Source organism: Salmo salar, chromosome ssa07 (assembly GCF_905237065.1).
Source record: "Salmo salar chromosome ssa07, Ssal_v3.1, whole genome shotgun sequence".
Taxonomy (NCBI): domain Eukaryota; kingdom Metazoa; phylum Chordata; class Actinopteri; order Salmoniformes; family Salmonidae; genus Salmo; species Salmo salar.
Genome location: NC_059448.1, coordinates 21,435,663 through 21,458,777, shown reverse-complemented (window position 1 = coordinate 21,458,777; position 23,115 = coordinate 21,435,663). Strand labels below are relative to the sequence as shown.

The following is a 23,115-nucleotide window of genomic DNA, read 5'->3' as shown; positions in this document are numbered from 1 at the left end:
AATCCAACATATGCACCACACCGAACGCACTGCAACTAACTCTGCAACGCAATACTGCAAGGCAAACGCAGAGTTTCATTGGAAATGAATGAATTTCTGGTGTACGAAAATGCCATGACACTTTTGGTGCGTTCGAAGCAATAGACTGTTCTCTCTGCTACCGCACGGCAAGTGGTACTCGAGCGCCAAGTCTAGGTCCAAAAGGCTCCTTAACAACTTGTACCCCCAAGCCATAAGACTGCTGAACAATTCATCGAATTGCCACCCGGACTATTTACATTGACACCTCCCCTCCTTTGTTTTTACACTGCTGCTACTCACTGTTTATTATATGTGCATAGTCACTTTACCCCTACCTGCATATACAAATTACCTTGACTAACCTGTACCACCGCACAGTGACTTGGTACAGGTACCCCCTGAATATAGCCTCGTTATTGTTATTTTAATGTGTTACTTTTTATTACATTTTTTACTTTAGTTTATTTAGTAAATATTTTCTTAACTCTATGTCTTGAACTGCATAGTTGGTTAAGGGCTTGTTAGTAAGCATTTCACTGTAAGGTCTACACCTGTTGTATTCAGCATTTCACGGTAAGGTTGTATTCGGCGCATGTGATAAATAAGATTTGATTTTGATTTGATTTGAAACACATTTCAAAATTGACTACAAAGTGTAAATAGGATCATTTTGGTCCTAAACCAGAGTTTGGAACCTGAGTGCGTCACGAGTAAATGAAGGTTGAGTTTGGATTACAATTATGTCAACAATTCATGACCCCTTTTTCCAACCTCAACCTGCAAATCGCCCCTCCGGCACTTTGCTTCCCTTCATTGAATGGGCCTCCGTTGTTTCATCATCCCCAATGCGTTCAAAGGATCACGGCCATTTGAGACCGAAAATCCCTATATGGATTGACCATGCCTCCGGCTCCGGTTCGACCATGAATGCTTCCAGCAAGATGCACAGCCAACTATGGTTTGCGTCCACCCCCCCCCGTATACCAGTAGCTAGGTCATATACTGCTGATTATTATCTTGTTATGTACAGTGCCTTCGGAAAGTATTCAGACCCCTTGACTTTTTCCACATTTTGTTACGTTACAGCCTTATTTTAAAATATATTTAAGAAGAAAAAAAATCTAATCAATCTACATAATAATGACAAGGCGAAAACAGGTTTCTAGAAATGTTTGCAAATTTAATAAAAATAATACATTTTTAATAAATACCTTATTTACATAAGTATTCAGAACCTTTGCTATAAGACTCGAAATTGAGCTCAGGTGCATCCTGTTTCCACTGATCATCCTTGAGATGTTTCTACAACTTGATGGGAGTCCACCTGTGGTAAATGTAATTGAGTGGACATGATTTGGTAAGGCACACACCTGACTATGTAAGGTCCCACAGTTGACAGTGCATGTCAGAGCAAAAACAAAGCCATGAGGACGAAGGAATTGTCCGTAGAGCTCCGAGACAGGATTGTGACGAGGCACAGATCTGGAGAAGGGTACCAAAAAATGTCTGCAGCATTGAAGGTCCCCAAGAACACAGTGGCCTCCATCATTCTTAACTGGAAGAAGTTTGAAACCACCAAGACTCTTCCTAGAGCTGGCCGCCCAGCCAAACTGCGCAATCGGGGGAGAAGGGCCTTGGTCAGGGAGGTGACCAAGAACCTGATGGTCACTTTGACAGAGCTCTAGAGTTCTTCTGTGAACAACCATCTCTGCAGCACTCCACCAATCAGGCCTTGATGGTAGAGTGACCAATGAAAGCCACTCCTCAGTAAAAGGCACATGACAGCCCGCATGGAGTTTACCAAAAGGCACCTAAAGACTCTTTAGACCATGAGAAACAAGATTCTCTGGTCTGATGAAACCAAGATTGAACTCTTTGACCTGAATGCCAAGCGTCATGTCTGGAGGAAACCTTGCACCATCCCTACGGTGACTCATGGTGGTGGCAGCATCATGCTGTGGGGATGTTTTTCAGCGGCAGGGACTGGGAGACTAGTCAGGATCGAGGCAAAGTTTAATGGAGCAAAGTACAGAGAGATCCTTGATGAAAACCTGCTCCAAAGCGTTCAGGACCTCAGACTGGGGCGAAGGTTCACCTAAGCACACAGCCAAGACAACGCCGGAGTGGCTTCGGTACAAGTCCTTGAGTGGCCTAGCCAGAGCCTGGACTTAAACCCGATTGAACATCTCTGGAGAGACCTGAAAACAGCTATGCCGCAACGCTCCCCATCCAACCTGACAGAGCTTGAGAGGATCTTCAGAGAAGAATGGGAGAAACTCCCCAAATACAGGTGAGCCAAGGTTTTAGCGTCATACCCAAGAAGAATCTATGCTGTAATCGCTGCCAAAGGTGCTTCAACAAAGTACTGAGTAAAGGGTCTGAATACTTATGTAAATGTGATATTTCCGTTTTTATTTGTAATACATTTTCACAAATTTTAAAATAACTGTTTTTACTTTGTCATTATGGGGCATTGCGTGTAGATTGTTGAGGGGGAAAAAATATTGAATACATTTTTACAATAAGGTTGTAATGTAACAAAATATGGAAAAAGTCAAGTGGTCTGAATACTTTCCAAAGGCACTATGTGTATTATCCTACACACTGGCTATTATTTTAATGAGCTCTGCCCCCAAACAAGATCAAATTTTGTTGGTCCAAACTGGACCAAATCTAAACCAATCATAGATGTCTATACTTCACAAGTTTGGACATCAAAGTAGAGCTCAGAAGAACTCATTAGAGTACAGCACAGAACCGTAGAGTTCAGTACAGTACAGAGTTCAGTACAGTAGATACAGTAAAGTAGAGCATAGTTCTGTACAGTAGAGTATAGTTCAGTACTGAACTCTACTGTACTCTACAGGACTGTACTGTATTGTACTGAACTATACTCTACTTTTCTTTACTGTACCCCATGTACTGTGCTGTGCTGTACTGCACTGCACTGTGCTGTCCAAACTTGTGAACCCAACTGTGGTTTGTGAGTACTATGATTTCCCATTGTAGCCAATTCAATTGCAGAAATTTCTTACACATTTTTGGGAAATCTGTTACCGATTTGGTAGTTTTAGTCACTTAATAATTTAAACAACATTTATAGCAGTAAAAACATTAGAACTAATTGATAGGTCTACGTTTACTTGTTACTTTTGTGACATTTCTTTATCCTGCCTCCTAATTAGAGAGAAAAATTTGAAAATATCTTAAAGATACTGTATGTGGGGTTTTGGTAACGGAATTTCAAGGCACAAGGCAATGTTTCTTAAACTTACAGAAGGCAATTACAGTTTTCTACAAATTGATATGTTGATTTCACATCTCCATCTCAACCAAAAATCGAAGTTAATGAAAAGGACTAAATCAAATGAAACTTTAAATGCCCTTAAATAAAGTTTGATTTGATTTAGTCCTATTATTTAACTTTTTTTTTGGTGGAGATGGAGACGTGAATCCTTGAAACCCTAGGGCCTTGGCCTATATGTATTGTCTAGTTTTAGTTGAATCCTGGGTTGAATTGAAACAATAGCTGTTGATGACTTTGCAAATGCTATATAGGCCTAAATAGTATCATTGATTTATACAAGATTCATAAAGTATGGTTACATTTCATTTGCTCTGTTAAACTTACTCTTTGATATGACTTCGATAGCAACAGTGAATCTATTTAATTTTTAAGAGGAGGATTCTCTAATAATTATCGCGATAGCACATTGACAAATGTCTAAGAGAAGCAGGCCTGGGTTCGGTTATAACCCTGGATGGGAGACCAAAGGAAAGCTGTAGATAGATACATTCTCAACCTACTGTTTTTTTTCTGATAGTGGCTATAACATTGAAGATCTGACGTTGTCTCAAAGGTACAAATTCAACATATTTTATACAAGGTTAGTTTATGTACAAAATTGGTTACCATGATGACATAATCCTGTGGTTGAAATTTCACCCTCAAAACAACAGTTCACTCTCACGATTTTGCAAATCCAATGTATTTTAAAAATAGATCGTCAAAATATGTTGACAAATTATGTTGAAACAACGTTGATTCAACCAGTTTTTGCTCAGTGGGAAGTACCCTTGTGACACCTCTTCCGTTGTTGCCAGAGTTACCTCGACTCCTATGAAAGGACACTACCTGTCTACACCACCTCATAAGATTACCTGCTGCAGTTGTTTGAGAGATGTCCAGTTTGCAGCCGAACATGCAGCTTGAAAAGACCAGCAAGGGGGCCCTCATCAGCGTCATGCAGACATGCCCTCGCTGTGAGCATTCATATGAATGGAACGGTCAGCCACATGTTGGCAAGTATTCGGCCAGCAACCTTAGTCTGTCAGCGGCAGCAGCTTCCACAGGCTCATCAGTTGTATAAATACAGAAGGTAACCCTCTTCATTACTTTGAAACATTTGATAACCCAATTGTGAAAAATAAATGATGTGAACTGACATTATTTGTTGCTTATTTTCTACTTCTTAGATGCATATAATGCCCTGTGTGTGTGTGCGTGTGTGTGCGCATGCGTGCGTGCATGACCGACCAACCAGGAGCTGATCTACGCTCTGGCAAAGACCTTACCTCCTGCCTGCTCACCAACAGTCATTGATGGGGAGAACAGAATTAGGTAGGTTTAGTCTGACCTGTTCAAATTTCAACATAATTGTCACGTCCTGACCATAGTAAGCTGTTATTTTCTATAGTAGGTCAGGGCGTGACAGGGGGGTTTTCTAGTTGAGTTTTTCTATGTTATGTTCTAGTTTGGTATTTCTATGTTGGGTTGTTCTAGTTTTGTATTTCTATGTTGGGCTTTGTTTGAGATGATCTCCAATTAGAGGCAGCTGGTCATCGTTGGTCAGGGCGTGACAGGGGGGTTTTCTAGTTTATGTTATGTTCTAGTTTGGTATTTCTATGTTGGGCTTTGTTTGAGATGATCTCAAATTAGAGGCAGCTGGTCATCGTTGTCTCTAATTGGAGGTCATATTTAAGTTGGTGTTTGTCCCACCTGGGTTTGTGGGAGATTATCTTTGAGTCAGTGTATGTTTCACCGCTGCATCACGGTTTGTTGTTTTTGTCATTCAGTTTATTTATGTATTGCATAGTTTCACAGTGTAAATAAAATGTGGAACGACACACATGCTGCACTTTGGTCCGCTCCTCCTTTCGACAACCGTGACAATAATATCAGTTTGTGTATCAGATATAACCTATTCTAACTGCCATTGCTAATAACAGTGACTATGTGTTGTGGCAGCCGGCAGGGAGAGGTGAGGGGAGTGGTGATTGAGGGGAGATATGTCAGTCTGTCGGCTCCACCCCCGGTCCTTATATGGACTTCCTGCCCCAACGAAGCAAGACTGGAACTCCTTAAGCCAGGGAGGGTTTGGGGATAAAAGAGGAGGGAAGCAGCCTGCACAATAGGGCAGAGTAAGAGGGAATCAAGTGTGCTATGCAAGAGTGGGAGAAGAGAGCAGATTATCTGTGAGTTTACATGTTGTGACCTCGACTGTTGCACCGGATTGGCTGAGAACCAGAGTGTGAGGATTACCCCTGGGGAAAGGAACGGACAAAGAGAATGAATTGTGGACTGTGAATTCCCCCTTCTTTCCCTGTGTACAAAAATCCATAATAAACTTCCCCTAAGTGTTCTATTTGTGCTACTGGTGCCTGTTTTGTTATTGAACTTGGTGACGTGGAAACCCCACACCCTTGATCCTGCTACAGTGTGTATGTGTTCACAGAAATATGTATGGAGCCAGCAGATGGAGACTTGCAAGATGATGTGATGAAGTCCAGACTGACAGACAAGCTTGTTGCTGATGTCTTTGAATGGAGAGAGACCTGGCACTAACATTTTACTACACAACGTTTACTTGTATTGTCTTTTTATTATTGAATGGTATCAGACAATATGGGGAGGGAGAAGCCCTGTGTGTTCTGCACCAAGATCAGTGAACTCCTATTGTATACGGGACACCACACAGGAAGGTATGACCCCTCTGACATGTTTGCCAATGTAGCTTCATTACCACCAGACAAAATGCAGATAGGCACAGTATCTGTATTGGCTGGGAACGACAGTGAAAGGTGCACATTGTTATATTAGCAGAACCTGGCTTCTATGGTATTATGTGAAGGGTTGTATATTCTACATGGACCTATATTTAAAATATCTACATAAATTCAGCGCTTGTATTCTCATATTACTCTGTAGGCTACTGACCTATTCAAAGCTTCCTCTGGCATCTCACCATATATCTCCCTGTAGTTATTGAACTCAATCTGCAGGAGTTGTTTGTTATGATTGCCTGGGGGGAAATGGCTGTGGGCAAGGTTCTGACAGATGGGTGTGTCTTGGTGGTGGCATGGACACACCCACATCAAACCACACCCCCAAGTCAACTCCCGTGAGGCTTTGGTCATGGCCGGCAGCAATTCTGGAGGAGCAAGCCAAATAACTATATTATATAAGTGTGAAAAAGCACTATACTATTACGGGGCAACAGTCAAGTGGGTATTTCCACTACCACTGCATTTAGTATTTCTACTGTTCACATTACACTAGCTACATAAAAGCATTTTTTACGTTTTCCACTACCGTAAAAATACATTTGAACAGCAAGTCACACAATTTTTCCATATAGCACCAACTCAACTTCCATTATACTTCAGTGCGATAGGTGGCAGTACCATCATTCTGTCAACTTTGCTTCCCAAACCCAAAAATATTTTTTTTTAACAAAAGACTGGCCAAGGTCAAGGAGCAAAGTGTTGTAACTGCGGTGAAGAACATGAGGTTACCAAAATCAGGGCAGCTCAGTCTGTCTCCTATGCAGAGGCAGTCAAAATGGTATAAAGGTCTAAAGGTCCGATGGTAGTGAATACTGGTAGAATTACACTGCAACATACACCGCAGCCTGCGTATCAACAAGACCCAGAAATTCTTCAGTTGAAGAAAGTGGACTTTATTGTTTTCATAGCAATGGTGGTAAATGGCACTGTGCACATTGAAAAAAAGTCAAGAAAGGTTGATATCATTGTTTCTGCAGTTGAACTATTTCTGGGATTAAAAGACAGCTAAGATCTGAGGAGCTACATGGAGTACTTTTCCGTGTGGTCGCACCCTTTCAGGCCTCTGAATCTGAGCGGGTTTTTTAGGTTTTGATTGACTAAAGGAGCTGGAATATATATTATTTATTTATTTAACATTCTTTTGAAGTTTTTGTGGGTTAATGTAAATGTTCTCTTCCCGGTGGAATTTACTTTTCTTTTGTGAATTTTTTCACCCCCGTCCAGTCGTTGGCAATAATACACTTTTTAGCATGTAGTTCGCCCTAAACCCGCAAACTAAACCCCAAAAGAAGAAGAAGAAGAAGAAGAAGAAGAAGAAATCATTACGTCACCGGATGCAGAGCTACTTTGACTGCAAAGATGGCGGGGACAATGTTGAGGTCGCTTAGCAAACTCGGACGTCCTTCAACAAAATTGATTATAAATTGTAATTTGGTTAGCCCTGCTTGCACTGTCCTGCAAAACAGGTGAGATTCTCATAGTTCGATAAGCGCAATTATAGTTTAACCGATCAATAATGTCCAAATAGGTCGTTTAGGGATCAAAAACGGTCACATAACAGCTAGCATTAGCTAGCTAACAAAAGGCACTGCTCATCTACAGCAGGGTTTGGGCTTGTCGTTCACATACCTGACACGACACACAACATCAAGCTTATGTTATGTCAGAAGGAACTGTTGCATCATTGCTGTAACATTAAAAGAGCTGTTAGGTGGCTACCCGGCTAACGTTAGTAGCTAGGTTACTTGAATCGAATCAGGTGGATTTTGACAGCACTGCAGCACATTCGATTCATGGCCAGCTTGTCATCTTGCGAACAAGCAGAGTGACGTTAACCTAACCTAGCAATTTCTTGCTATTTAAATGCATGTTTCTTACTATTGTCCGAAAAAACATGTGTACAATGAGTGGAATGTTAGCACAAAATAGGTCTGGAATCTAGGCTAGCTAGCCACCTTGTTGTGGTTAACTAGGCTCAATAACAACACGTTTTACATAACGTTATGAGTGTTTACACAACCTGATGCCATTTACTGTATTGAGGTCAACAACACCGGTTGTACACCTCTCACACGTTCATATGAATCACTTCAGGGTCAAACATAAAAACGTGTTAGACAGTAACTTGGAACAGTTCAGCCTTACTGATCCATTTGTGCCTTGACAAGTCGCTATGGACCATTACCAACAGTTGGATAATGCTTGATATTGAGGCCTGCTTTATACACAAAAACATTTAATTTGGTGAATCTGTTTAATCCTACCGTTTTACTTGTGTGAAATGTGACTAGTGACCATGTCGTCAGTCTGTCTTGGCTGACCTAGAGCAGATTAATGCCCTACCCTGGACTCTAGTCTACTTATATTAGATTTACATTTACGTCATTTAGCAGACGCTCTTATCCAGAGCGACTTACAAATTGGTGCATTCACCTTATGATATTAGGAGTTTACTTGGCACATGTTATCAAAAAGGTCAAATAAGGGGTGCTTATGTTTGTCCTGTTTCACACATGTACATGTGTATAACCTGTATAAGTGTGTGTGGTGTGAAATGTTTATTTATTTTTTTGCATATCCCACTCCCCCCTGAGACACCCCCAGTGTGGGGTCATGGCCAGGGATCATGTATTTTTTTTTGTTATTGCTCTGAGAACGCATTCGTTTACCTCACAAAACTGTGTAGGTCAAACCAGTGGTTTTCAAACCTCCTAGACGTTTCACAATGTTGTTGTAGTCCTGAACTAGCTCACCTGATTCAGGTAGTCCAGGGTGCTTGATGATTAGTTCAAATACATGGAACAGCTGGGGGTCCCTGAGGAGCGGTTTGAAACCTCCTGGTTTAAACACTTGGTCAACAACATCCACACACTGCCTTAGTACCATTGATGCATCATGGTTGCTTGTTATTCTCTCTTTCCAGGCAGAAACAGTGGCAGCCAGATGTGGAGTGGACGGAGCACTATGCTGGGGCGGTGATGTACCCCAGCGCCATCACTGAGAAATGGGTCCCCCCACCATGGAATGGTACGCCCCACTGTTGTGTATTGTCTTTATCTATAGGCCTGCAAGTTAGTAATGATGTGCATGAGTTTTTGAGTACTAAAATTGTATTCTGTTATATTACGTCATGTTTTTTTTACTATAAAATAGGAGTCTTGACTGTGATAAGGGCTCTGGAAATAAGGGTCTCTTTTCTGCAAAATGAACAAAACAAGGCTATGCCATTGCACAGCCATAGGCTTCTACAAGCAAGCACCACATTAATCAGCTTACTTTTTGATTGTGTTCCACGATAAAATATAACCAGTTGATTTTGCAGTTTCAACAAATATATCTTAAATGGCACTTTGTTTTTTATTGACTGAATATATGAGGCAACTTAGCAGTTAGGATGTGTTATCTGTAATGGTTATGATAAATTAGGCACTGGTTCTCACTGTTGGCATGTAGATGAATGCGCACATTTTTTCCCACTGCCGCCCTTGTTCTAAAAATAGCTTTTTTTCATTCGAGTACTCAGTCAAAGGTCAAATCCCTAGTTGTTATTTAGGCCCAAGTCCAAAGTTGTGTATAATGATTGAAATCTTTTAGTTCCATATGTGGGAGTTGCATTTTATTGCCTGCTACTCCATCGGACCTGATTGGCCACAACGTGGTTGTCAGTGGTTTCTAAACTCATTCTGTGACTTTATCACTTCGTTATAGATTTAGAGTCATTCCACATCATACTCTGTGACTTTATCATAGTCATTCTACATTCAGCTTTTATCTAAACTCGTATGCAAGAATTCCGAACCAACTAGCCTGTCCAACCTCTCTTTCTTTTCTCTATGTTGAACCCTGACGAAGGCCAAGAGATGAAATGCTTTGGTTTTACTTTTTAACAATAAAGTAGCTTTTCTTATCAACTTTAACTGCCAAATCTCCTCTCAATCCCTCTCTCAGATAAGGATGCTCCTATGGAGAAGGAGGTGTCTAACCTGACCATTAACTTTGGCCCCCAGCACCCCGCAGCCCACGGCGTGCTGCGTCTGGTGCTGGAGCTCAGCGGGGAGTCAGTGAAGAAGTGTGATCCCCACGTGGGCCTGCTGCACCGCGGCACAGAAAAACTCATTGAGTACAAGACCTACCTGCAGGTACGTAGCACACCTAGAGACAGTAAGGTATGTAAGAAGACGAAAAAATCCTGGCAGAATAGTTCAGCCGTCGGCTAGGATAGCAAATTGTCTGAAAGTTACTAGCGTAAGTGTCCTGGCTAAGATGCTTGTAATGTACACGCTCGTGTTTAGGCTCTTCTACAACGGGCATGTTTTTGTTTGATGAAATGCATTGACCAGTCTTCCTGTGTTTTGCTGTAGGCGCTGCCTTACTTTGACAGGTTGGACTATGTGTCCATGATGTGTAACGAGCAGGCCTACTCTCTGGCCGTGGAGAAGCTGCTCAACATCCAGGCCCCGCCCCGCGCACAGTGGATCAGAGGTGAGACTAGCTGCTACTAGACGACCTCGCCAGAAAGGACAAACTAACCAATACCTCAAACTGATGAGGAAACCAACTTGCATGAGTTTTTTTCCCCCTGAATTGTAGGTTCAGAGATAAGGGTACAGTTTTGGTAAACAAGTGAAATTTGTGGTTAAGGTGGTGCACCTCTCTCCTTTACCAGCACAACAGTAACAAGCGTGAGAATCTTAACCTTCTGAGGTCATCTGGCCCCATTTACCCTTTCATACACGGTCACTAGGGGTCAGTGGTTAGCTACATGGAGTTCAACATGGATATACAGTTGAAGTCGGAAGTTTACATACACTTAGGTTGGAGTCATTAAAACTCGTTTTTCAGCCACTCCACAAATTTCTTGTTAACCAACTATAGTTTTGGCAAGTCGGTGAGGACATCTACTTTGTGCATGACACAAGTCATTTTTCCAACAATTGTTTACAGAGAGATTATTTCACTTATAATTCACTGTATTAAGTTGACTGTGCCTTTAAACAGCTTGGAAAATCCCAGAAAAATATGTCATGGCTTTGAAAGCTTCTGATAGGCTAATTGACATTATTTGAGTCAATTGGAGGTGTACCTGTGGATGTATTTCAAGGCCTACCTTCAAACTCAGCACCTCTTTGTTTGACATCATGGGAAAATCAAAAGACATCAGCCAAGACCTCAGAAAAAAAATTGTGGACCTCCACAAGTCTGGTTCAAGCAATTTCCAAACGCCTGAAGGTACCATGTTCATCTGTACAAACAATAGTACGCAAGTATAAACACCATGGGACCACGCAGCCGTCATACTGCCCAGGAAGGAGACGCGTTCTGTCTCCTAGAGTTTAACGTACTTTGGTGCAAAAAGTGCAAATCAATCCCAGAACAACAGCAAAGGACCTTGTGAAGATGCTGGCGGAAACAGGTACAAAAGTATCTATTCCCACAGTAAAACGAGTCCTATATTGACATAATCTGAAAGGCTGCTCAGCAAGGAAGAAGCCACTGCTCCAAAACCGCCGTAAAAAAAAGCCAGACTACGGTTTGCAGCTGCACATGGGGACGAAGATCGTACCTTTTTGGAGAAATGTCCTCTGGTCTGATGAAACAAAAATAGAACTGTTTGGCCATAATGACCATCATTATGTTTGGAAGAAAAAGGGGGAGGCTTACAAGCTGAAGAACACCATCCCAACCGTGAAGCACGGGGGTGGCAGCAACATGTTGTGGGGGTGCTTTGCTGAAGGAGGGAATGGTGGACTTCACAAAATAGATGACACCATGATGAAGGAAAGTTATGTGGATATATTGAAGCAGCATCTCAAGACATCAGTCAGGAAGTTAAAGCTTGGTCGCAAATGGGTCTTCCAAATGGACAATGACCCAAAGCATACTTCCAAAGTTGTGGCAAAATGGGTTAAGGACAACAAAGTCAAGGTATTGGAGTCGCCATCACAAAGCCCTGACCTCAATCCTATAACAATTTCTGGGCAGAACTGAAAAGGCGTGTGCAAGCAAGGCGGCCTACAAACCTGACTCGGTTACATCAGCTCTGTCAGGAGGAATGGGCCAAAATTCACCCAACTTATTGTGGGAGGCTACCTGAAACGTTTGACCCAAGTTAAACAATTTAAAGACAATGCTAACAAATAGTAATTGAGTGTATGTAAACTTCTGACCCACTGGGAATGTGATGAAAGAAATAAAAGCTCAAATTAATCATTCTCTCTACTATTATTCTGACATTTCACGTTCTTAAATTGAAGTGTTGATCCTAACTGATCTAAGACAGGAATTTTTTACTAGGATTAAACATCAGGAATTGTGAAAAACTGAGTTTAAATGTATTTGGCCAAGTTGTATGTAAACTTCTGACTTCAACTGTACAGAGGGACTGGGGCCTGTTACACAATCTCCACACAGGCAGAAGATGGGCAACAGTGGTGAATTAAGTAAGTATGACTTTTCAGGGTCTACTTCTGTTGTTTTGCAGTTCTTTTCGGAGAGCTGACTCGCATCCTGAACCACATCATGGCCATCACCACCCACGCCCTGGACATCGGAGCCATGACCCCCTTCTTCTGGATGTTCGAGGAGAGAGAGAAGGTGAGAATGGAAACAGAATTTAGGATCTGGGGCCGTATCAAGCATAACAGAGTAGGAGTGATGATCTAGAATTAGGCACTCTGAGATGCTTTATGAACGGGTCCTGATCTTCCTCCTTTCTTTTTGCTGAAGTAGCCATTTTTGGAAGTCCTTTTTCTTATTGGTATATTAACTCATTTAATATCATCAGGCAGGCCAAAACTCCATCTCACCCAAACAGGACGGAATTTCAGGCAGTCTTTTCAAACGGCTCTTACACTAAAAGTGTATTATCATAATTTTAAAAATTTCCCAGTATTATTCCAACCTCAGTGTGTAAATATATGGAAAACAATGAAAAACCATGTTTTTTGATAGCACTGGACCTTTCATGGTGTTTTGTCTTGTCTCTATCCTTCTAGATGTTTGAGTTCTATGAGCGTGTCTCAGGGGCCAGGATGCATGCAGCCTACGTCAGACCTGGAGGAGTACACCAGGTGAGGGCTGCCTGGGAACTAAGTCTTATGGGGTTTCTCCTGGGTGACGTTTCTCCTAGGTCCAGATCTAGGATCAGCATCCTCTCCCCAATCCTAACCTTCACCATTGGGGGGGGGCCGCAAAACTGACCCAAGATCAGCGTCTAGGGGCAACTTCACCCTACAGCTATGTATGCGATGGAATGGTCGCTATAAAGAAAAGATGGTTGTGTTATCTGCTTGTCCCAGGACATGCCACTGGGACTAATGGATGATATCTACGAGTGGTGCAAGAACTTCTCCATCAGAATAGATGAGGTGGAGGAGATGTTGACCAACAACCGTATCTGGAAGAACCGCACTGTGGACATCGGGGTTGTGTCTGCAGAGGACGCACTCAACTATGGCTTCAGGTGAGACGCACTCACTCACACACTCTCTCTCAAACTGTTGAGAAGCTAATGAAAGATGTAAATAACCCCCTCTGCTTGTCTGCCAGTGGTGTGATGCTGAGGGGTTCAGGCATCAAGTGGGACCTGAGGAAGTCTCAGCCCTACGACAAGTATGACGAGGTGGAGTTTGACGTTCCCATCGGCAGCAAGGGAGACTGCTACGACAGGTGAGAAGAAGGCCTACTGTCCTCTCTGTCTGCCTCTCTCTCTCTTTTACTTAGTATTGCCTTTGTGTAGATGAGAGATTTTGTCTGTTTTACCTTCATATTTCTTATTGATTGTTTTTGATTGAATCCTCTACATGATCTGTTTTGGCGTTGTCGGCGGCTGGTCTAGTGGTAGTGCTGCCACACACGGACCACATGCCCCTGGAGGGCAGCGGTTTAATCCCCCGTTCTGCCACCCCCCCCCATCTACTTATCTAGCTGTATCTGTCAATACAACTTTTAAAATACCTTCACAATATACATGTTTACATCTTGTTTCCCTCCCTCCTTCCTCTCCCCTTTGTCTTTGGTGTTGGTCAGGTACCTGTGCAGGGTGGAGGAGATGAGGCAGAGTCTCAGGATCATGATCGAGGCCCTCAACAAGATGCCAGCGGGAGAGATCAAAGTGGACGACGCCAAGGTGGCCCCGCCCAAGAGATCTGAGATGAAGGTGAGAGAACGACTGAATATTTTTTTTATTTGAGATCATTGAGGACAGCGGGGTGCACGTTTTTAGCCCTAGCGCTAAACGCACCGGATTCAACTAATCAAACGGCTTGATGAGTTAATTAGTTGAATCGGGTGTCCGAGTGCACTTCTTTTGGGTGCTCGGGACCAGGATGGAGAAACACTGATTCGGGGCATTTAGATCATCCTCGATTTTTGTCTGCCTTACCCTGTAGTTAAACACAAGCCCTGGTTACGGTGGAGTGTTTCACATCGAGTCTCTATAAGCATAAACATCAGTTGTAATGGTGGTTAATGTTCCCATGTTAGATGTCCATGGAGTCTCTGATCCATCACTTTAAGCTGTACACAGAGGGTTACCAGGTGCCCCCCGGATCCACATACACAGCTGTAGAAGCACCCAAGGTAAGCCCTCCCCTTTCTTCAGACGTGCATGGATAGAAGGGCTTTGAGCCTTTCTGTTTTTAAAAAAAAGTTATATTGAACCTCAAATACTTTGAGGCTATTCTATGTGAGCAGTTTACCGTTTGTAATGGTGAGATTCTCCTCCAACTGATCCATTTTGTAGGTCATAGGATGCCTTTAGATATAAAACAATTCCATGTCATTTATTACATTGATTTGACAGCCAGAGATATTCTGTAAATGTGCCAGATTCAGCTAGCTGGTTAATTTGAATCTGTAGTCCCTGGATATAGGTAGACTAATACACTGAATATAATATGCTGTAGGTGCTGCTGGTGTGTGTAATGTGATCTCCTGTCTCTTCCAGGGAGAGTTTGGTGTGAATGTGTTGGGGAGGAATATTAATGTGTAATATTGTGTAATTTTGCAGGGAGAGTTTGGTGTGTATCTGGTATCTGACGGCTCCAGCAGGCCCTACCGCTGCAAAATCAAAGCTCCAGGATTCGCTCACTTGGTACGGGGAGTTCAAACTACCACAACACAGACAGAATTCACGCCCTGAATTATTTAATGCAGTTGTTATAAATTATTCAATGTGTGAAACAGCTTCTTCCTCAAGGCTACTTATAGTTCATTAAGGACATTTAAAAACCAGTATAATAGCATTTGTAAAAGAACACAAACCCAACCCTGCCTTCCCCTCTCTGTCTGTGTTGTAACATGTTTGTTCTTGGGACATTAACACACCAGACCGTCCCACACTGTTTTGGTTTCCGTATCAAATCACTTTATTTGAAGTGCATTGCGCAAACGTGTCGCAACACAGATTTTATACGAAAAAAGCTATGTATGATGCTTCTTTCGGTTTATAGTTGATTGATGGTTTTGCGACTTTGTCTTCCCCAGGCTGCCCTGGACATGATGGCTAAAGGACACATGCTGGCTGACGTAGTGGCCATTATTGGTAAGAAATGTTTCTACTGGGTTATGTTCAGTAGGATACACTGTAGCAAAATGTTTTGTGACGGTTAACAAACATCTGTGTTCTAATTGTATTAATACCTCTGTTTCACAAACAATTCTCCCTGCTGAACACAACCCTTATGTTATCAGTCAACCATTGAATATCAGAATTCTTAGCAATGCAATTCGTGTACACTGAACAAAAATATAAACGCAACATTTTCAAAGGTTTTACAAAGGAGTTAAGTTCATATAAGGAAATCAGTTAATTTTAAATACATTTGTTAGGTGCTAATCTATGGATTTCACATGACTGGGAATACAGATATACATGTTGATCACGGATACCTTTAAAAAAAAGCTATGCGCGTCGATCAGAAAACCAGTCAGTATCTGGTTTGACCACCATTTGCCTCATCTCCTTAGCATAGAGTTGATCAGGCTTTTGTGGAATGTGGTCTCACTCTTCAATGGTTGTGCGAAGTTGCTGGATATTGGCGGGAACTGGAACACGTTGTCCTGGGCTGGCGTAGTTAGATGTGGTCTGTGGTTGTGAGGCTGGTTGGGCGTACTGCTAAATTCTCTAAAATTAGGTTGGAGGTGGCTTATGGTAGAGAAATTAACCTTCAATTATCTGGCAACAGCTCTGGTGGACATTCCTGCAGTCAGCATACCAATTGCACACTACCTCAAAACATGAGACATCTGTGGCCTTGTATTGTTTGACAAAACTGCACATTTGAGAGTGGTCTTTTATTGTCCCCAGCACAAGATGCACCTGTGTAATGATCATGCTGTTTAATCAGCCTCTCGATATTCCTTTCTTGGCAAAGGAGAGATGCTCACTAACAGGGATGTAAACAAATTTGTGCACAACATTTGAGAGAAATAAGCTATTTGTGCATATGGAGAATTTCTGGGATCTTTTATTTCAGCTCATGAAACATGGGACCAACACTTTACATGTTGCATTTATATTTTTGTTCAGTGTAGTTCCTGTTCAATGTATGGTTTGAGTTTTTTTTTTTTTTTTTTTTGTGACAGGCACCCAGGACATTGTGTTTGGAGAAGTTGACCGTTAAGTTAAAACACCTGACTGTTGAATCGATGACACCCATGGTTCCAGTCTGAAGAGGATTTCTCAGCGCTCTCTTTACGACCTTGTTTGTCTCTCATTCACCGTACTGAGATTTTGACAGATGGGCCAACTCGTAATCATTGATGTATAATGCTGTAAACCTAATAAATATTTTATCTCTGATCGGTCAAATAGTGTCATTTCACTTATCAGTATTTTTGTAGTTAAGAAACGCATACAGTAAGACCTTCAGGGAAGTCATAGCTCAATGTTATTTCCGTTTTCAAAACACCATGTTGCACAACCAACGTGTGGTAAAGATAGAGTAAGTCGACAGAAACCGAAGCATTTCTAGGTCTTTCAGTCTGTCCTTCCTCCAACGATGTGTGCAGGCCCACAGACAGGGGAGTGGTCTGATCATAAAAAATGGACTGAGCTCGACCACAACTTCCCCCTGCTGCTCAACCCTGGCTTTCTTTGTAGCACTGCGTCATCACCACACTAAACCAACCGACTCGTCTGCCCTGCTCAACCTATATGCTGGTTACTGACTGAGCAGTCCGACGCCCGGTAAAAAGAGCTTGTCGCCGCTGTCTACTGTTGCGGTGTGTCCTATTGTATCCTTGTTGCTGTGACAATGGGAGGCAGATTCCAGGTTCTTTCAGTTCTTCCTCTGTGGTTGTGCTTTGGCAGCGCTGGTGAGTCTGGAGTTTTGATAAGTACAAACCTCTTGATGTTTGGTTGTTGACCTGCGCTATGAAAGTGTTATTTCTTTGTGGGATTAACATGAGTTTAACTTTTTGATTAGTATGATTCCAGCTAAATTTGGTCTCCCACTGGAGGAAATATTTTAAAGTTAAGTTAATTATAAAGTATCATGGTGAGTCCCATGGGTGAGATCAGGGCTCATGTCCACAAAGCATTTCAGAGTGGTGCTGATCTAGGATCTGACCATACAATCTTATTCATTATGATCTACAAGGCAAAACGGATCCTAGATCAGCACTCCTACGCTGAGATGCTTTGTAGAAACGGGCCCAGATCACAGGGAGTCCAGCAATGAACATAGTTCGAGTTACAAATGTCGGTGCATCACGTTCAAATCTTTTTACTGAAGACTGACATAAGTCCGTCAGTGAAAATATTTGAATGTGATGTACTGGTATTTGGAACTCGTCGAATATTATTTGTCATATTATGAATTATCAACCATTTACTTGATAGAAACCCTGTAGCGACACGTTTACAATAATTGTTGAAGTGGGCATCATTTATCCTTCCTGAAAAAATGAAGTAAATCATAGCTTTTCCTGTCTGTAAATGGTTTTGCTCATGACTGTTTTAACCTGGTTTTAGAAATCGATTTTTCATTATAACCAAACGGAGTTTGGAGCAAAACATTTCCTGTGTATTGGTGTAGTATAGGTGATTCTGACATTCTCAATATAGAGGGCAAAACGATGTCAGTGGTATTGGTAGGATGAACTATTGGTGTGATGGACCGAAAGTGTGTAACAACAAAAAAAGGTGATAGGGCTCAATTCTTATTGTTTTGGAGCCATTTCTGGGACCGCAGAAGCAAAGCAGTGGCCACACTGGTCCTCTAACATTTGATACTGAAGAAAGTGATAGCATTACTTTTTCACGGCACTGTATGCACTGACGAAATGTCAGCACCATCTACATGGTCCACACACGTGCACAGAAGCTTACACTATGTCTAAGCATCAGTGTAAGTGTACTGCACCTAATATGCATGCATATACAGTAAACATTTCAGTGTTCTCCATAGCGTTCTCTATTTAAATCTACAGCGGTTTTCTGAGGTTCACAGATATGAGGAAAGGAAACCAAAAGAGATCATAGATAAATCAACCACATCATCCTAGTCCCGCCTCACACTTGCACACACACACACACCAAACTGATGTTAAAGATAAAATAATCACATTTTCCATGTGAAAACTGAGAGAAACTCAATTTAAAGATATTCATACTTGTCAGTACACAATGATATTAACCAAGATCATTTTTGACATGTTGTGGATAGGAGTAGGTAGGTACTGTACTAGCCAAACAGGTAAGGAAAGATAACCGTGAGATCTGCGCGACAGACTGATTACTGGTGGGCACTTGCGATAACTGATATTGTCTGGTTGTTTTTACCTACCTTAGTTACATGCATTGTAAGTCGCTCTGGATAAGAGTATCTGCTAAATGACTAAATTGGTGGTCAGACCTCAGAGGACCATCCTGTAAATAGCAGTTCTTCTCCTCTGTCCTCAGCGGCCCTGGTTGAGCCTCAGATCTGCTACATCCTGGACGCCATCTTGTTTCTGTACGGTATCATCCTCACCGTGCTATACTGCAGGATCAAGGTACAGCTGCCTTGCCTTCTACACTCTAGAAATAGTTTTATACCCATTCCCCAGATACTGTATATGCCTCATCACAATTATATTGTGGAGATCTACAGACAGTTAATTGGACTTCATGGTATAGTTTCTGATCTGACATGCACTGTCAACTGTGGGACCTTATGTAGACGGGTGTGTTTCTTTCTGAATCATGTCCAAACAGTTGAATTGGCCAAAAGTGGACTCCAATCAAGTTGTAGTGACACCTCAAGGATGATCAAAGGAAATTGGATGCACCTGAGCTCCATTTGGAGTGTCATAGCAAAGGAGTGTGAATACTTATGTAAATGAGATTTCTGTATTTCATTTTCAATAAATTAGCTAAACAATTCTAAAAAAGTTTTCAGTGTCATTATGAGGTATTGTGTGTACAGTAGATGGGTGAGAGAAAAAAAATCTATTGAATCCATTTTGAATTCAGGCTGTAACAACAAAATATGGAATAAGTCCAGGGGTATGAATACCTTCTGAAGGCAATGTAGATCTGAAAGATATGGATAGGTATAAACACTGATCTAAAAACCAATGTTCTCTGCAGTATGACTATGGGTATATAAACTATGGTAGTAGCTCCACCTTGTCCTCTGGAAGGTTAGGTGGAATTTTCACCGTATTGCTTATACTTATCCAACCCATCCAATCGTTTAAGATCTACACAAATGCCTATAACAGCTTGGGGTTGATTCAGTTTCATCTGTCTGTCTGTCTGTCTGTCTTACCTCTATCTTTCAACACTCAGTATTTCCCACAGACGGCTCCGGCGACTGGGACTGGGACAGCAAAGCCAGTGGTGAGAAAGCCACAGTAACATGATCTACACTGTTAAACCCTATTAAACAAGCCCCTGTGGCACCCAGATACATGAAAACGAGCCCTTGCAGTTGACCGGGGATCAAATCAATGTAATGTGAGATATGCTCCAAACCATTTTCTAGACCTGTACAACGCAGACAAACACAACTACTGCTTTACAGTCGGTTGGGGGCAGAGAGGGATTTCCTGACAAACATTTAACATTAAACCTAATAGCTTATTTTTACACACTTTCTACAACAACAAAAAACATGTCACACCTGTACTCACACACAAGCACATCCTGTTTCAAGATGTTGCATGAATAGTGATTTAGTTATTTGTAGTTATTTTCCTCAGTGTTTGTGTTTTGTAATGGTGTTTCTCTTTCACTCTGACAGAATGCAGAGGAGAGCATCTATACGGTGAGTTGGTGATGGTGATCTTAGTTGATGTGTGGAATTTGGTCCTTGCTTAATTATATTTTTTTCTCGTTTTCCCTTTCTCTCTCTCTCTCCTATCTCAGGGATTGACTCCTCATGCTGCAGACACCTACCAGAGCATCGGTCAGAAGAAAGGCTTGCACTAGTCCGAGGATGAGTTGAAGAAAGAGAAAGTTTGACTCTTTCCATTTGTTAAATCACTTTAGTGTTTCCAGGTATTTCCCATGCATCTTATGTATTTATTTAACATAGCTTTTGAGCGAAAATGTAACGTTTTTAAAAAAAAATATTTGCAATTCATATGTGAAAGCCTCCTTTGTATGTTGTGGTATGTGTCTCGAAAGAGAGAGAAACGTGAGAAGAGCAAAAGAGGGAAGAAGTTGAGCAGTGGGTAAAAATGTATTTACGATTGTTTTGACAGTAGCTAGGTTTGCATCCAATTTGCGACAGATTTTCATGTAAATATGATCAAATCTGCATAAAATAATATGCGTATTTTCCCACCAGATATGTTTTACTGACTTTATGAGGATACAATCCTGTGCGTGATAACGTAGTGCACGTACAAATATATTTTACGGTTAAATTCCCATGTACCGAATGAAAAATACAATTTCTATTGCATTTTCAACTCTACTGAAAATTAGTCACAAAAACTGTTGCATTGAATAGAAAAAGTACCCGAGTTGGTCTTGGCACATGCGCTCTAGCCAACACCTAGCAGATACCGTGCGGGTAGGCTACCTGTTATGAGATTATTATAAGAGCGATATTATTTGTAATGGTCAAACCTAATCATCGTTCGTCATCTCACCAGTATAAAACCCTCGATGTTAATTGTATAGGAGCAAGCAAGCCAACATCTTGAACATTCACCACCCTGTGAAGTTCATAATTTATTTCCTCTGTAGCCAAATAAACTGCATGCTTTCCCGAGTCGTAGTGGGAGAACCACACAACATATCATTTCGTGACTCCCAAATTTACTTCGATATGATGGTTATTATATCAATATTTGCGCAGAAAACGTTTCCGCCGCCATTTCTCGCATAATTAATTTTACCGACACAAAAGTATCCCACCATGTCGAACGAACAAATTGTCTGTCAGTATAAGATTGTACAGGTGTTGTGTCAAAAATCTCCCCTCTGCCAGAATCGCCCCCCCCCCTTCTAATTTCCTTCATTTTGTTGCTAGAGTCAAATACTTTCTGTGGCACACATCAGAGTCAAATACTTTCTATAGAACAAACTTCACGTCAGGATTGGCAACTGAAATTAATAATCAATGTATGTGTGCTATAATTAAACAAAGGAGGGAGTAAAATGTTGGCAAGGAATAAACATTTCAGAACAACTATGGCTGAATTATTATCTTTACAGAGATGACGAATTTTGGCAAAAATATGTATTTATAGACTAATACAAATCAGTAGCGGATTTAGGAACTGGCGGCATCTTGCCGGGGGCGGCACGGGGCGTTGAAGGGGGGGTCGCCCAGGGCGCCATACAAACTAGAACGGCCACATACACTTGAAACAAATAGCCAAACCGAAAACTGAGTGAAGAGCTGAAATCTCAACTAGCAGGCAAGTCGCAGCAATGACGAACGCGGGGGGGGAAGGGGGGGAATTCCGGCATTTCATGTTTCCATAGCCCGGTCGTGACTTTTTTCATGCGTCAGGTAATTCTGCATGAAATGGATGGAAAACTTGTTTGTGCAGCCTATGTCTCCTTTGTATGATGCTTATACTGAGTTTTTTTTTTTTTTATCTAGCTCGAGAATGATGTTTTTGGTATTTTCAAAACGAACGTCTCAAATATTTTTTATATAGGTTCATATACCGTTTTATCAAATCATGTACAGTTTTTAACTATTGATATTGGTGTTCTGAGTGTATTTTTGGTATTTTCAAAGTTTCAAAGTTTCTATGGTGCATAATACATTCTAATAAAATATCAAACTGATGGGTCTGTGGTAAGGTATTTTTATATTTTCTTTCACACAGTTGCTGCATCTAGCTCACGCTATTTCAGAGGCTGGTTTCCGTTACACCGAAGCCATGGCAACTGATCATGGCCCCGGCCACACACTGTCCGACTCACATCCTCTTTGTGGCCACTGCGAAGTTTCTGTCATGTGTGTGTCTGTGTGCGCGGTCTTTGTCCGTTCTTCCGCTCTAGGTGAGACAAATGTCTTTGCCTATACCCCTGCGAAACTAGAACAGTCACACTAAGCAAAATAACATTGAAAATAAGTCTAAAATATGTATTTTTCCCAGACTTTGAAGTTAGGTTAATTTTAGGTTGTTAATGAAAGTTGAAAATATGTTTTTTTCCGGACGTTTAAAATACGTATTTTCTGGATGTTGAAATCAGGTTCATTTTCGGTACTGAATGAAACATGAAAATACATCTTAATGAAGAGTAAAGTAGGGTACAATGCAGTACATTATACTGTACTGAACTATACTTTTCTTTACTGTGCTCTGCTGTCATCTACTGTGCTGTCCAAGGTTGTGAAACAGATGTCGATGATTGGTTCAGATTTGTCCCGGTTCATGGATGTTGAAATCAAGGCCGGTCTGGAATTGAAGGATACAAAACTTGAAACTACTGATTATCATAACAATTTAGCCCACTGGGTGAAACTCCTAGACAGCAGTTGTGAGTAGCCTGATTTTCCATTCCATACTGTCCATTTTTTTTAACCTGTCTTGTTTTTAGGATATCACGTTTGTTAACATGCCATATTC

The 23,115-nt window shown here is 41.5% G+C and overlaps 2 protein-coding genes across 3 annotated transcripts; both read left to right on the top strand.

Annotated features, from left to right (window-relative positions):
* Positions 1-7,372: 7,372 nt before the first annotated feature.
* ndufs2 (NADH:ubiquinone oxidoreductase core subunit S2) lies at positions 7,373-16,891 on the top strand. The gene is made up of 13 exons (XM_014206856.2): positions 7,373-7,553; positions 9,011-9,114; positions 10,036-10,226; positions 10,449-10,569; positions 12,569-12,681; positions 13,083-13,157; positions 13,386-13,549; positions 13,636-13,755; positions 14,116-14,245; positions 14,572-14,667; positions 15,098-15,181; positions 15,574-15,631; positions 16,675-16,891. Exons 1-13 carry the CDS (start codon positions 7,447-7,449, stop codon positions 16,710-16,712), a joined length of 1,401 nt encoding a protein of 466 aa, XP_014062331.2. The 5' UTR covers positions 7,373-7,446; the 3' UTR covers positions 16,713-16,891.
* A 201-nt stretch (positions 16,892-17,092) lies between these two features.
* On the top strand, positions 17,093-22,327 carry LOC106608748 (high affinity immunoglobulin epsilon receptor subunit gamma). Of its 2 annotated transcripts, none has more exons than XM_014206858.2 (5): positions 17,093-17,406; positions 18,995-19,086; positions 19,877-19,915; positions 20,319-20,342; positions 20,444-22,327. In XM_014206858.2, the coding sequence occupies exons 1-5, from the start codon at positions 17,346-17,348 to the stop codon at positions 20,504-20,506; spliced, it is 279 nt and encodes a 92-aa protein (XP_014062333.1). In that variant the 5' UTR covers positions 17,093-17,345; the 3' UTR covers positions 20,507-22,327. The 2 variants fall into 2 exon arrangements, with proteins under 2 accessions (XP_014062333.1, XP_014062332.1); XM_014206857.2 differs by having other exon boundaries at positions 17,103-17,406; positions 19,865-19,915.
* The last annotated feature ends 788 nt before the right edge of the window (positions 22,328-23,115 follow it).

What these genes read in the sequence shown, in the direction of transcription:
- ndufs2 (XM_014206856.2), top strand. Translation starts at nt 7,447, where the DNA reads ATGGCGGGGACAATGTTGAGGTCGCTTAGCAAACTCGGACGTCCTTCA. An exon ending in TGTTCGAGGAGAGAGAGAAG is followed by an intron (nt 12,682 to 13,082) that starts GTGAGAATGGAA and finishes CTATCCTTCTAG; the next exon opens with ATGTTTGAGTTCTATGAGCG. An exon ending in CAGCTGTAGAAGCACCCAAG is followed by an intron (nt 14,668 to 15,097) that starts GTAAGCCCTCCC and finishes GTAATTTTGCAG; the next exon opens with GGAGAGTTTGGTGTGTATCT.
- LOC106608748 (XM_014206857.2), top strand. Translation starts at nt 17,346, where the DNA reads ATGGGAGGCAGATTCCAGGTTCTTTCAGTTCTTCCTCTGTGGTTGTGC. An exon ending in GTTGTGCTTTGGCAGCGCTG is followed by an intron (nt 17,407 to 18,994) that starts GTGAGTCTGGAG and finishes CTCTGTCCTCAG; the next exon opens with CGGCCCTGGTTGAGCCTCAG. An exon ending in CAGAGGAGAGCATCTATACG is followed by an intron (nt 20,343 to 20,443) that starts GTGAGTTGGTGA and finishes CTCCTATCTCAG; the next exon opens with GGATTGACTCCTCATGCTGC.